The 14,906-nt window shown below is 41.2% G+C and overlaps 1 gene segment (V, D, J or C); it reads left to right on the forward strand.

The window, feature by feature from the left end:
* Positions 1-12,090: 12,090 nt before the first annotated feature.
* On the forward strand, positions 12,091-13,328 carry LOC118238838. The segment is given in 1 exon segment: positions 12,091-13,328. A coding segment is annotated over 1 exon segment (540 nt).
* Positions 13,329-14,906: the final 1,578 nt, after the last annotated feature.

The following is a 14,906-nucleotide window of genomic DNA, read 5'->3' on the forward strand; positions in this document are numbered from 1 at the left end:
ATTTTCCTGAGAAACCACCATACTGATTTCCAAAGTGGTCTTACAAGTTTGCACTCCCACCAGCAATGGAGCAGTGTTCCTTTTTCTCCATATCCTATCCAGCATAGACTGTCATTTGTGTTTTTGACTTTAGCCATTCTGGCCGGTGTAAGATGGTATCTCAGAGTTGTTTTGAGTTGCATTTCCCTGTTGGCTTAGATGTTGAGCACTTTCTTAAGTCTCTTTCAGGGACTTTAGATTCCTCTGTTGAGAAATATCTATTTAGTTCTGCACCCTACTTATTAATTTCATTGTTGGGTGTTTTGGTGGCTAGCATCTTGAGTTCACTGTATATTTTGGAAATCAGCCCTCTCACATGTGGGGTTTGTTACGATAAATCTTTCTGCCAAATGTCGCCTGAGCCCCACTGCCACGTGTGAGCTTTAAGCCAGCTGCCTGCCCAAGTTAAGCCCAAATGAATACACAGAAACTTGTATTAGGTTCAAAGCTGCTTGCCAATGACTAGGATTCTCATCTGTTAGTTCAGTTTCAATTATCATAAATCTATATATTTTATAAGATTTATCTTATCGAACGCCTTATTGGCATCCCTCCTTGTCGGTGAATTACATCCTGCCGCTGGAGGAGGAGTGGAGGGGGAAAAAGGCCCCTCCTGTTTCTATTTCGCTTAAATATGAGTCTCCTTGCCATGTCACTTCCTGCCTGGATCAGCACTTCTCTACTACATTTCCCTGAATCCTCTTTGACTCCTAGTCCTAGCTAACTTGCCGTTTCATTGGCCAAACAGTATTTTATTTAACAATCAATAAGATAAACATATACAGTACATTCCCCATCAGAGGTTGGTGAAGATATTTTTCCCATTCCATGGGCTGTGGTTTTGTCTTAATAACTGTGTCCTTTGCCTTACAGAAGCTTCTCAGTTTCAGTAGAGAAATTTATTAATTAGCTTTCCCAATGTCTGTTTGCTGGTGTTATGTTCAGGAAGTAGTCTCCTGTACCAATTTGTTAAAGGGTATCTCCCACTTTCTCTTCTAAGATGTTCACTGTGGCTAGATTTTTGTTGAGATCTTTGATCCATTTGGAATTAAATTGTGTGCATGGTGATAGATATGGATCGATCTGTAATCTTCTAATGCCCAAATCCAGTTATGCCAGCACCGTTTGTTGAAGATGCTTTCTTTTTTTCCATTGCATAAATGTAGCTTCTTTGTCAAAAACTGTCAAGAACTAAATTTTAAACAGGCCAGGATGGAGGGAGCCAAACAAGACTGAAGTTGAGACATGTTAATTGCTAGCAATCCAAATTATTGAACTCAGGATGATAAGAATATAAAAATTGTAAGGACAGCAGGGGGCACAATAGAGCCATTAATCAGAGGAATTCAGATGGAAATCTGCTGAGGATTGCAGGGAACTCCAGAGCCTCTGTGCACTCCCTTCTTAAAGTCTATTAGCTGAACAACATCTGCTACAGTTGATATGTGAAGTCTACAATTTTCACACAGAGGAAACAATCAATGTTAAATATTACATACTTTTTTCTCTCCTAATTTTAAATATTTATGTATTGTTTATTTTTGCAAAACTTTTTCATACATTGTATTCTGATGAGATTCCATGTCCAATTCCTCTTAGCTGTTTTCCATATTCCTACAAGAAACCCACAAATTTTCTTTTTCTCAATAGAAAGGAAATTAATGAACAAATACAAAAGGATTAAAGAAAAGAAAAAAAGCCACCAGGAGCATACACCTAAAATATGCTGAAACTGAAAAATATAAATAGCTCATTTTTGAAAGAAGAGTGAAAATTCTACCCATTTAGGAGTTGATTAAATTCCCATGGACAATTCTCATCATTGCAATCACCACCTGTGTATCTATTTTGTCATGAAAAGGAACTAATGAATCTGGTGGGATTCTATTGTAAATGGAGAGATTAGGCTGTGATGTTATAACCACAATGTCTACACAGGTCTCAGGAATGTCTGTTTCCTCAGACAGGATGAGGATTTGGACCTCAGCATCCTGCTGACTGACCCAGGTGTCCTCCACCTCCTTCTTCTCCAGCTGGACTAGGTCCTTATCTAAGAAACACCCTGCTCATGAATATGCAAATCATGTGAGTCTATGTGGTAAATACAGGGATGTCCACACCACCAAAAACATATGATCAGTGTCCTCTCCACAGTCACTGAGCACACAGGTCCTCACCATGGGATGGAGCTGGATCATCCTCTTCCTGGTGACAGCAGCTACAGGTAAGGGCTCCAAGTTCCAGACATGAGGAGGGGCCATGGGGGACACCTTGTCCCCACAGGTGTCCACTCCCAGGTCCAGCTGCAGCAGTCTGGGGCTGAGCTGGTGAAGCCTGGGTCCTCATTGAAGTTGTCCTGCAAGACTTCTGGCCACACCTTCACTAGCTATCTTATGAGCTGGGTGAAACAGAAGCCAGCACAGGGCCTGGAGTGGACTGGATGGATTAATCCTTCTTATGGTAATACTGACTACAATCAGAAATTCAAGGGCAAGGCCAGACTGACTTCAGACAAATCCTCCAGCACAGCCTACATGGAGCTCAGCAGCCTGACATCTGAGGACTCTGCAGTCTATTACTGTGTCTTGCACAGTGTTTCAACCACATCCTGAGTGTGTCAGAAACCATGGAGGAGCAGGAAGCTGAGAAGACAGATGAGATCAGCCTGGATACTTACACAGAAATAATCATTCTTTGTGTCCCGTTTTTACCCTACTCCTAATGGTCTTACATAGTGTTTGTCAATTTTTCCAAATAATATCTGATAATGATGTAATCCTTATTGGTTTTCATTCAGTAACCAGATCTTGAGGAGATTTTTATCAGTGAACACCTATATTGACATACTTCTGCTTTAATGAAATAGAGAATAAGACACTATGACCATACATTATAGTGTGTGTGTGTGTGTGTGTGTGTGTGTGTGTGTGTGTGTGTGTGTTTGTGTGTGACCTTTAAATCTAAGACACTAGGATTTTATTGGGAAAACACTATAATATGAATTTGACTAGGAAAATAAAAATCAACAATATCAAAACAAACAAAAGTTCTTTTCAAAATTCAGAAATGTATCTAACAGCACACAAAATACTTTGGTGTAAGTTGTCTCCATAGTTTGTGGGGAGTCTTTTTACCTTTCCTTTAATTATGGGGAGGTCTGACCCTGGATTGCTTTGTTAGTAGTAATGACATTTCTTCTCAATAGAGATGAAGATGGCCCGAATGTCACAATGTGGAGTCCTTTGGTATAGAGTCTGTTACTCTCTCAGCATTCTGGGCTCCTGATCTCATAACACTGGGCCATATCATGGGGATCCTAAACTGATAATGTAAAAGACATTGATGTCATGGGAGCCCTGGGTGATCACTGCCCTATTTCCTGAAATTGGATTGTCTTTGCAACACATTTTAGAGTGACACTGACTGACGTTGACTGGACATCAGTGTATGTCACAGGATAATACCACCACCCCCACACCAACACACACACAAGCACACACACACACACACACACACACACACACACACACACACACACGCACACGCACACGCGCACGCACACACCACATGCACACACAGAGTGAGAGAGAGAGAGAGAGAGAGAGAGAGAGAGAGAGAGAGAGAGAGAGAGAGAGAGAGATTTATGTTTTCGGAGGTGTCAAGGGCCACTAATGACCTCTGCTGACTTTTGACTCTGTTATTACTTTCACATATCTGTATCTAAACAATTCTTTCTATGTAGGATTTATGGTTTTTCTTCTGTTTTAATTAGGAGAACACACATACCTTGGCTCTACAAAGGCTGAATATCAGGAAAAATAATTCTGCCATTGACAGCAAGGCTACTGTTTTTATTAAAGAAATTTCTTGTCCTCCAAGGCCCACTGTCCTGCCAATGTCTTATATTCGGCATAAAGGTTGAACACCATCATGAACTCTTGCTCAGATATAAACCACAGAGTCAGGAAAGAGGGTTCCCTTATCTGTGAATGCTGGGGAACTGTCAACAGAAAGATTAAAAGTAATATGAATGCTGAGTTGTTGTTAGATTGGACTAGCTGGACTCATGCAAGGTGCACAGAGCTGACTTCTGTGGGGACAGCCTGGAATTCTCAAGAATAGACAAAGCTTCCATTCTTCACAGAACTCCATCTTAGGACTGCCATGGTCCATCACATTCACAAGAGATTCCTAGGACAACCTTCCTGACCTGTACAAAATTGCTGAGAGAGTATAAATCTGTATACAAACATTTCATAGCAATCCATACATAGGAGTTAGATTAATCAATTTGAGACCTTGTTCTATCAAGAAAACACACAGGAACACAGTCTGAAATATCATTATGATTTACAATGAAATCAAGTCCACAGGATCAATAACATTGATAAGTATTTTTTACCATGAGACATCAAAAAGGAAAACCAAAATAAATCAGTTATGCAGATCCTGGGGAGTAAGTACAGAGGGGCCAGCAAAGGTGTTTCCTGACTCTACTCAGAGTTTATTCCTCTCAGTTAACCACATACAAGGTCCAGGGGACCATCTCCAATGGCAGTTAGAATCCTCCCCTAGAAAGATACAAGGTCAGTTTATTCCAAAATATATGTCACTCTCCTGGGAATGCCGCAGAGAAGAAATTGACACAATTCAAAGACCTTCTCAATAAACATGTAGACGTACATCTCATAAAAACTGAAATCCTCAATTGGAAACTAGGATTGGACAGTCATGTCTCATGGAGAGGCAATCTCAAGGTTCTTCTTGCTGAGTCTCACCCAATCAGGACAGAGGTCTTGTTGGGGAGGGGACAGGTCTGAAAGGATGGATGGACACCAGAGCAGGGTCCATGAGTGAGCCCTCATGATTTCTCTCTGTCGTTTTGCAGAGGCACACATTGTTCCTTCATTAGTTTGAAAATGTTTAAAACTAGTGACCTGATGTACAGGAATGCTAATTGAAACACAGTCCTCACCAGACTAATAATTAATGCAAACAAAGAGTTAAATTTCAAAATTAAAAGTAAATCCCAGAAAAATAATAGTGTATAGAATTTATATATCATTGTTCTTCAATACTGGGTTTCATACACCAGACTTTATAGGAATTAGCAGTAAGCAACATCCTTTAAAACAATTTCTTCAATTTAATATTTAGACTCATCATGTATAAAACTTTGCTAATTATTCTAAAATTATCAAATTTGTATTGTAATGGCCTTTGTAGACCTAATAAGAGAGAGTGGTGTCTCCTGTGAAAATTCAATTAATTAAAAAATAAATAAGACCAAATTATATCAGAAGTAATTATTGATAATATTTTTAATTCTTTCCTTGTTACTTGTTTTTGTCTCTTTCATTTGGTGTAGGCATTTAAATTTCGAATACTCCCAATACAAACCTCCTTATAAGGAGCTTGAAATGAAAACAAGGCCTCCCTTTGCTCTTGAAAACCAGCACAGTCCTAACCCCACAGAACCTGCTGAGGAGCCCAGGCCTGGATACCAAGGCTTCCCATTGAGTGATAGCACTGAAGGAAAGCCACTCACAATGGAGCTGTGCATGAGGGGAGATTCCCTTGTTGCTTTTAAATTTTTAAATATTTTTTGAGAATTTCTTAATCTTAGCACCGTGGCAGTCAATGTCCCCACTCAAATTCATCTTGTGTCCAACTCATGCTCACTCTCAAATTCATGACTTCTTCATCCATACATAATAATTTTCCCGTCTCTCCTCTTCCTCTAATCATCGGGTGTTTTAGGGAGGTCACAGAAGAGCAGGTCTTTATTGTAGTTGGGGAAGGTCTGTCCTGGAGGAGCTAAATGTTAAATACAGGTCATCAAAATGTGTTTTAATCATTGTTAAAGCAGAACCACAGTGTTTATATTCATATAGTTGTTCTATTGTTTTGTTGAGGGTCAATAGTGGACCTTTATGCCTGATATGCTGTACCACTCAGCAACAATGTGTTAATTCAGCTTAACAATTGCTTTCACTATTCACTGATCCATTTTTTAAAAATCATTTTGGTTTCGTTTTGTTTCTCTGAGTTTCCTATTAAATATGTAATTATTTCACAAAGACAAGAAAAGAATTTAAAAAAGAAAACAATAAATTAAGGCTGAAAAGTTTTATTTCTTTTTTAAAACCTAAAATGATACTAAGTACATTTTATTTTTTTCTTATTCATTCTTTTTCACTCTTCCTCCTGACAAACAGCTCAATACAGACCAAGCATAACTCAAACCCTTGATTCCCCTGCCCACTCTCTTGTCTACAATGCAGTCCTGGGAATAAACATAGGGTTTCAAAAATGCAAAACAATACTCTACCAACTAAGCTGTGGCCCTGGAGAGTAAGTGATGCTTTCATACCATAAACTCCACTTTGGTCTTTATTTCATCTCAGACATATGCACCCTTATTTGTCTCCACTAAGCTCCTGGCCCTGAGTTCATGACATAGCAGGAAGGCATGCAAATTATGTCTCCCTCTGCCCATGAAAACCAGCCCTGACCCTACAGCTCTGACAGAGATGCCCAGGTCTGGACTCACAGGTCTGTACTTCCATTCTGTGGTCATCACTGAACACTCAATACTCAGCATGGACTTGATACTGAGCTGGGTTTTCCTTGTGGCCCTGTTCAAAGGTAATTTATACATAAGGAGAGATACTAAGTGTTTGGGCAAATGTAAGTGAGAGGGTTATTGGACATCCGTGAGTGTGTACTGACAGAATTCTCTGTTTGCAGGCATCCAGTGTGAGGTTCAGTGTGAGACTCCAAAAGCAGCCTCTACCTGCAAATGAACAGCTTAAGAGCTGATGACACCGTCATTTTTTACTGTGCTGGACACACAGTGAGAGGACTTCAGTGTGAACCTGACAAAAACCTCCCTGAAGGAGCGCTCAGAACCAGCAGGGGGCGCACTGCGCATATGGAAAACCAGCACATTGCAGGAACAGGTGCAGATGTAACTGAGTGTTCCTGGGTTCTCAGTCTCAGCTGGCACTCCATCTGATGATTTCCCATAATGCTCTCTGTACTTGTGGTCTGTAAGGAAGGAAAAAACAGAGTTCTGTTTTCCCTCCATAAACACACACACACACACACACACACACACACACACACACACACACACACACTGTCTAAATGAACTAAATGCTAAAAATCACCCCTGTCTGCAGAAATGGCTACTGATGTCACCGGGATCAAACATTAATGAAGGTCCTGGGTGTTGGTGAGGATTCTACCTCATGAGATTCATGGAAAAATCCTAAAATATTCAGATTAGGTCAGTGCTTGTTATTAGAGGAGGTCAGAGCAGTCACACTATGTGACTAGACACCCTAACAGGTCTCACATATGTCTGTTTTCCTGAGAACTGTGCACCTCCGTAACAGAGCTGAGCCATTATCTGCTACTTAATGAATACCTTTCTTCCTCATCATATATCCTACTAGAGTTTGTTCCTCTGGAACAACCTCTGACCTCTGTTCTCAACACTGATGGGAGCCGCTCACATTAAACTCAGCTGAGGATCAGCCTGCAGCTCCTGTTCCCGTTGGGGATAGTTGTGGGAAAATGGTCTGTCCCAGTTTTCCTGACTCCTCCTTCTGTCTCCCTTCTTAGAATCTTAGAAATTAAAAGAGTCCTGGCTAACCTGGGAAAATGTCGGCTTAATCATAATATTAATATTGTATAATGAAGGACTTACCATTGTCTGTTCCACCTTCTTGTGTCACTTTGGGGACACTGACAGATAGGCTTCCTGCTCAGCAGTGAACTCTAGGACTCAGTGCCCTGGTCTCTGTGAGGTGAGTTGTCTTTCGTCCTGATAATTGCCCACCTTCAACTGAGCCTTGCCTCAGGAAAGCTCTGCTCCAGGTGTCCTCTCTCCAGGAGCCCCCACACTAACCCTACCTCACAGCAAAGGAGAAAATAGTTTCTTGTTTTCCCATCATCACCTCATTATCAGTAGAAATCAAACATTTTCACTGAACAGTATTTGTGTGAGAAGAGCTTTAATTCACAAAACTTGTGTTTAACATCTACATAATTTCATGCCTGATTCTGTGGACAACAGGGAAGCCCATTCATGAACTGCACACATCCATCATTAAGTAACTCCTTTCTCAAGGTGAAAAGATGGAAGAGTCCTCATTTGCAGTAGAGAAAGACTCAACACCTTTGAATCTCTGCACTACCCCCTGTGCTCTGCAGACAGCTCAGCTTCAGTCACACAGCTGACAAAGACACATTGTGCTTAGTGGCTTGTGGTGTTGTGAAAGATCTCTGAAGAGGTAGACTCTGGCCCCACCAGAGACTTGTGAAAGTTTGTTATAGACATTTATATTAAAAATAGTGACAAGAAGAAATCAAGTGTCACTTACACAAAATGAAAATACTACAAGACAATATGATTTCTGTGGTGATAACAAGTGAAAGCTTTCCACATGACAGAATAACAGATGGCAGGTCAAGCAGTTCTTGTGTGTGTTGAAATGTTTAACAGAGTAAGTATTCAATGCAATTTGAGAAAATGTATTAATATATTTTTCCAAAGAATTTTTTCATTAATTCAAATTAGAAACAAGCCTGCTTCACAGTCAATCCCTCTCCTCTTCCTCAACTCCTCTCAAAACTCACCCCCCTATGCTCCCCAGGGAGGAGGAGGCCCTCCATGGGTGATCCCCAAAGTCTGTCATACCATCCTGGGCAGTGGCTAACCCCGCCCCATCTGTCCCCTTGTGTCCAGGCTGAGAGCGCATCCCTCCATGTAGAATGGGCTCCTAAAGTCCTTTCTCACAACAGGATAAATCCTGATCTACAGCCAGAGGCCCCACAGAGTTCATAGGTCTCCTCATTGACATCCATGTGCAGGGGTCTGGGTCAGTCCTGTGCTGGCCTCCCAGACGTTAGTCTGGGGTCCATGGGGTCCCCCTTGTTCAGGTCGGCTGTTTCTGTGGGTTTCACCAGCCTGGTCTTGTCCCCTTTGCTCTTTACTCCTCCCTCTCAGCAACTGGATTCCAGAAGTGTGGTTCAGTGTTTAGTGGTGGATGTCTGCCTCTGCTTCCATCAGCCACTGGATGAAGGCTCTAGGGTAGCATATAAGATAGTTATCAGTCTCATTATAGCGGAAGGGAATTTAGGGTAGCCTTTCCACTATTGCTTAGATTGTCAATTGGTGTTGTACTTGTTGATCTCCGGAAATCTCCCTAGTGCCAGATCTCTCTTGAAACTATAATGGCTCCCTATGCTATGGTATCTCTCATCATGCTCTCCTCTATTCTTCCCACAACTTCACCTGCCTGCTCCCCCATTTCCTCCCCTCCCCTCCTCTACTATCTCTCTCAATCTCCCAGCCTCCTCTCCCCTACCCTCATGCTCCAAATTAGCTCAGGAAATTCTATCCCTTTCCCCTTTTCTGGGGGTGAGGGGTAGGGCGTGGGGGTGGGGAATGCATTCTTCTCTTACAGTCCTCCTTGTGTCCTAGCTTCTCTGTCAGTGTGGATTGTAGCCTGGTAATCCTTTGCTCTGTCTAAAATTCATATATGTGTAAGTACATATTATGTTTTTCTTTTTGTGACTGGGTTACCTCACTCAGGATGGTTTCTTCTAGTTCCATTCATTTGCCTGCGAATTTCAAGATTCCATTGCTCTTTTTCTGCTGAGTGGTACTCCATTGTATAAATCTACCACATTTTCTGTATCCATTCTTCCAATGAGGGGCACCTAGGTTGCTTGCAGGTTCTAGATATTACAAACAACGCTGTTATGAACATAGATGAACATATGTCCTTGTTGTATGATTTTCCTGAGAAACCACCATACTGATTTCCAAAGTGGTCTTACAAGTTTGCACTCCCACCAGCAATGGAGCAGTGTTCCTTTTTCTCCATATCCTATCCAGCATAGACTGTCATTTGTGTTTTTGATTTTAGCCATTCTGGCCAGTGTAAGATGGTATCTCAGAGTTGTTTTGAGTTGCATTTCCCTGATGGCTAAGATGTTGAGCACTTTCTTAAATCTCTTTCAGCAACTTTAGATTCCTCTGTTGAGAAATATCTACTTAGTTTTGCACCCTACTTATTAATTTCATTGTTTGGTGTTTTGGTGGCTAGCATCTTGAGTTCACTGTATATTTTGGAAATCAGCCCTCTCACATGTGGGGTTTGTTATGATAATTCTTTCTGCCAAATGTCGCCTGAGCCCCACTGCCACATGTGAGCTTTATGCCAGCTGCCTGCCCGAGTTAGGCCCAAATGAATACACAGAAACTTGTATTAGGTTCAAAGCTGCTTGGCCAATGACTAGGATTCTCATCTGTTAGTTCAGTCTCAATTATCATAAATCTATATATTTTATAAGACTTATCTTATAGGATGCCTTATTGGCGTCCCTCCTTGCCGGTGGATTACATCCTGCCGCTGGAGGAGGAGTGGAGGGGATAAAAAGGCCCCTCCTGTTTCTCCTTCGCTTAAATATGAGATCCTTGCCATGTCACTTCCTGCCTGGATCAGCACTTCTCTACTACATTTCCCTGAATCCTCTTTGACTCCTAGTCCTGCCTAACTTGCCGTTTCATTAGCCAAACAGTATTTTATTTAACAATCCATAAGATAAACATATACAGTACATTCCCTATCAGGGGTTGGTGAAGATATTTTTCCCATTCCATGGGCTGTGGTTTTTTTCTTAATAAAAGTGTCCTTTGTCATACAGAAGCTTCTCAGTTTCAGGAGAGAAATTTATTAATTATCTTTCTCAATGTCTGTTTGCTGGTGTTATGTTCAGGAAGTAGTCTCCTGTACCAATTTGTTCAGGGGTATCTCCCACTTTCTCTTCTAAGATATTCACTGTGGCTGGATTTATGTTCAGATCTTTGATCCATTTGGAATTAAATTTTGTGCATGGTGATAGATATGGATCCATCTGCAAACTTCTCATGGCCTAATCCAGTTATGCCTGCACAATTTGTTGAAGATGCTTTCTTTTTTCCATTGCATAAATGTAGCTTCTTTGTCAAAAACTGTCAAGAACTAAATTTTAAACAGGCCAGGATGGAGGGAGCCAAACAAGACTGAAGTTGTGACAAGTTAATTGCTAGCAATCCAAATTATTGAACTCAGGATGATAAAAATATAAAAATTGTAAGGACAGCAGGGGGCACAATAGAGCCATTAATCAGAGGAAATCAGATGGAAATCTGCTGAGGATTGCAGGGAACTCCAGAGCCTCTGTGCACTGCCTTCTTAAAGTCTATTAGCTGAACAACATCTGCTACAGTTGCTATATGAAGTCTACAATTTTCACACAGAGTAAACAATCAATGTTAAATATTACATACATTTTTCTCCCTTAATTTTAAAATATTTATGTATTTTTTATTATTGTAAAACTTTTTCATACATTGTATTCTGATGAGATTCCATGTCCAATTCCTCTTAGCTGTTTTCCATATTCCTACAAGAAACCCAAAAATTTTCTTTTTTTCAATAGAAAGGAAATTAATGAACAAATACAAAAGGATTAAAGAAAAGAAAAAAAGCCACCAGGAGCATACACCTAAAATATTCTGGAACAGAAAAATATACATAGCTTATATATGAAAGAAGAGTGAAAATTCTACCCATTTAGGTGTTGATTAAATTCCTGTGGACAATTCTCATCATTGCTATCACCACCTGTGTATCTATTTTGTCATGAAAAGGAACTAATGAATCTGGTGGGATTCTATTGTAAATGGAGAGATTAGGCCGTGATGTTATAACCACAATGTCTACACAGTTCTCAGGAATGACTGCTTCCTCAGACAGGATGAAGATTTGGACCTCAGCATCCAGTTGACTGACCCAGGTGTCCTCCACCTCCTTCTTCTCCAGCTGGACTAGGTCCTTATCTAAGAAGCACCCTGCTCATGAATATGCAAATCATGTGAGTCTATGTGGTAAATACAGGGATGTCCACACCACCAACAACATATGATCAGTGTCCTCTCTACAGTCACTGAGCACACAGGTCCTCACCATGGGCTGGAGCTGGATCATCCTCTTCTGGTGACAGCAGCTACAGGTAAGGGCTCCAAGTTCCAGACTTGAGGAGGGGCCATGTTCTCAGGTGACAGTGACATCCACTCTGTCTTTCTCTTCACAGGTGTCCACTCCCAGGTCCAGCTGCAGCAGTCTGAGGCTGAGCTGGTCAAGCCTGGAGCCTCAATGAAGCTGTCCTGCAAGACTTCAGGCTACACCTTCATTTATGAGTATATACACTGGGTGAAGCAGAAGCCTGGACAAGGCTTGGAGTGGATTGGATGTTTTTTTCCTAATACTGGTTATACTGACCTCAATCAGAAATTCAAGGGCAAGGTCAAACTGACTGCAGACAAATCCTCCAGCACAGCATTCATGGAGCTCAGAAGCCTGACATCTGAGGACTCTGCTGTCTATTACTGTGCAACACACAGCAACACACAGTGTTGTAACCACATCCTGAGTGTGTCAGAAAACAGGGAGGAGCAGGAAGCTGAGATGACAGAGATCAGTGTGGAGACTTACACAGAATTAATCATCCTGAGTGTCTGTTACTCTGCTTCCTTCTCACAGTCCTACAATGCCTTGGTCAGCTTTGCAGAAGGACTGCTGGGATGATGCATTGCTGATTAAGGATGCTCCCAGAGTAGACCATACATTGACCAGCACTTTACAAGGGACCACTACCACTGACATGGTTTTTCTTTATAAAACACAAAGGGAAAACTGTGGCAATACATTATGAATGAGTATCTCTCTAATCTATGATTTTTCTGCTCTGCAGTCAGATGATTCCCTACAGTGATAACGTTTTGTGATCAAAGCAAGAAGGTGGAGTTGTGATGTAATTCAAGAAAGCACTGTTCTTTCCTTGTGATGTGAGTTGAGGTGAAATCAAACTGGATTAGATACAGGAAGAGAAAAATAGATAAGAAGGGGTGCTCTCAGGGCCTAGAGCCACCTACTGGTTCCATTGACTTAAGGAGTGTACATTTCCCTTTTCTTCAGGACCTCTCAACCACCCAGACAGATGAGGGAGGAACTTTTGGAAGAAGTCCAGGCTCCTGTTTATTTTGATGACAGGTATTTTCACAATTTACATTCTCAAGAAGGTATATTCACTCTACCTTTCCCAAATAATGAAGGGTACATAATACCACACTGTTACGGTAAGTCTTTCTGCAAAAAGCCTCCGAGTCCCACTGCCACATGTGAGCTTTACACCAGCTGCCCGCCTGAGTTAGGCCCAAATGAATACACAGAAACTTTTATTAGGTACAATGTTGCTTGGCCAATGACTAGGATTCTCATCTGTTAGCTCAGTCTTAACTATCATAAACCTATACATTTTATAAGACTTATATTATCGGATGCCTTATTGGCGTCCCTCCTGGCCAGTGGATCACATGGTGCCACTGGAGCAGGAGCAGAAGGGAAAAGAAAGCCACTTCCTATTTCTCCTTGGTTAAATATGAGTCTCCTTGCTATGTCACTTCCTGCCTGGATCACCACTTCTCTACTCCATTTCCCAGAATCCTCTTTGACTCCTAGTCTGGTCTAACTTGCTGTTAAACATACACAGTACATTCCCCATCACCACACTAATTCAATAAATGTTCCCAACTCATTGCACCAAATGAGTAGATTTACTTCATTAGTGATTCCTCACACAATATTCTAAAATGCGTAGATTCAAACACATTCACAATAAACTCAGACTCAATAGTAATCCTTCCACAGCACCTCAAGAAAAGAAATCAAAGTCTTCCTGTTGGTGTCATTCAACCTAGAGAAAGCTCAGATTTGAGTTCTTTAAATCACTCCCCCTTGACTCCTTTTGTTCTTGTATCTCTCTTACATGAGTCTAAATCTCTGTCTCCATCTCCATGTCTCTTCCTGCCCCCTCTCTCTCCCTTCCCCTTCCCTCCTCTATCTCCCGTCTGTGCTACAACCATCATTGTTCATCCATCAATATCTCTCTGTTTTCTTCCACTATTCTGGGTATTCATTTCGTAAGATTTATTTAAACATATGTTTTGTGTTTTCATCAAATGATTGTCACAAAACAAATAAAACACTCCTGCGATAGATACTCTTGATTCAGGAGCATGGAAGAGCTCATCACTTAAATGTAGAACTGTGCATTATCTTAGTTTAGATAAGTTGATAAACTGGAAAATCCAAGGCAAGTAAGGTAGATTGTTGTAGGGAGATATCCCAGGTACCTGTAGCATTGACCATGCCTGTTTTGGGGCATGGTCACAGGTAAGTAGTAGACGGGTGGAATAAAAGGCTGGGGACAGGGACCCTCAAAGGTTGCAGAGGCTAACCTGGGTTACCAGCTTCTTTTGTGAGTAACTTCCCATAATAAATAACCACCTATACCCCTTATCCAGTGTGTGGTTCAGTTTCCTTTTCAGCTGATGTCAAGATTGGGACACAGACAGTCTCCATGCTGCCCACCTCCAAAGGAGAAGTAGCCACTCCAACTGACCCCAAGGAGTAAGACCTGCTTGCTCCCTGTCCCCAGCCTTTTATTTTTCCTGCCTACTACCTATCTGTGGCCACACGCCATTTGGAGTGTGGCCAAAGCTACAGGTACCTGGGATATGTCCCTACAGTTGGCTACATTCTTCTCTCAAATGCAAGTTAAAGAAACAAGATATATATATAGAGATATATATATATATATATATATATATATATATATCAGTCTTAAGTCTTAAGTGACCTCTAAGCATATTATTCTGGTGGGGATGTCCAGCAAAGGCATTAGCTCTGAGCATATAAGAGATATTTTTATTATGTATTTCCATGCTGGTATAATTCCTGTCAATT

The sequence above is a fragment of the Cricetulus griseus genome, chromosome 5 (genome assembly GCF_003668045.3).
Source record: "Cricetulus griseus strain 17A/GY chromosome 5, alternate assembly CriGri-PICRH-1.0, whole genome shotgun sequence".
In the NCBI taxonomy this organism is placed as follows: Eukaryota; Metazoa; Chordata; class Mammalia; order Rodentia; family Cricetidae; genus Cricetulus; species Cricetulus griseus.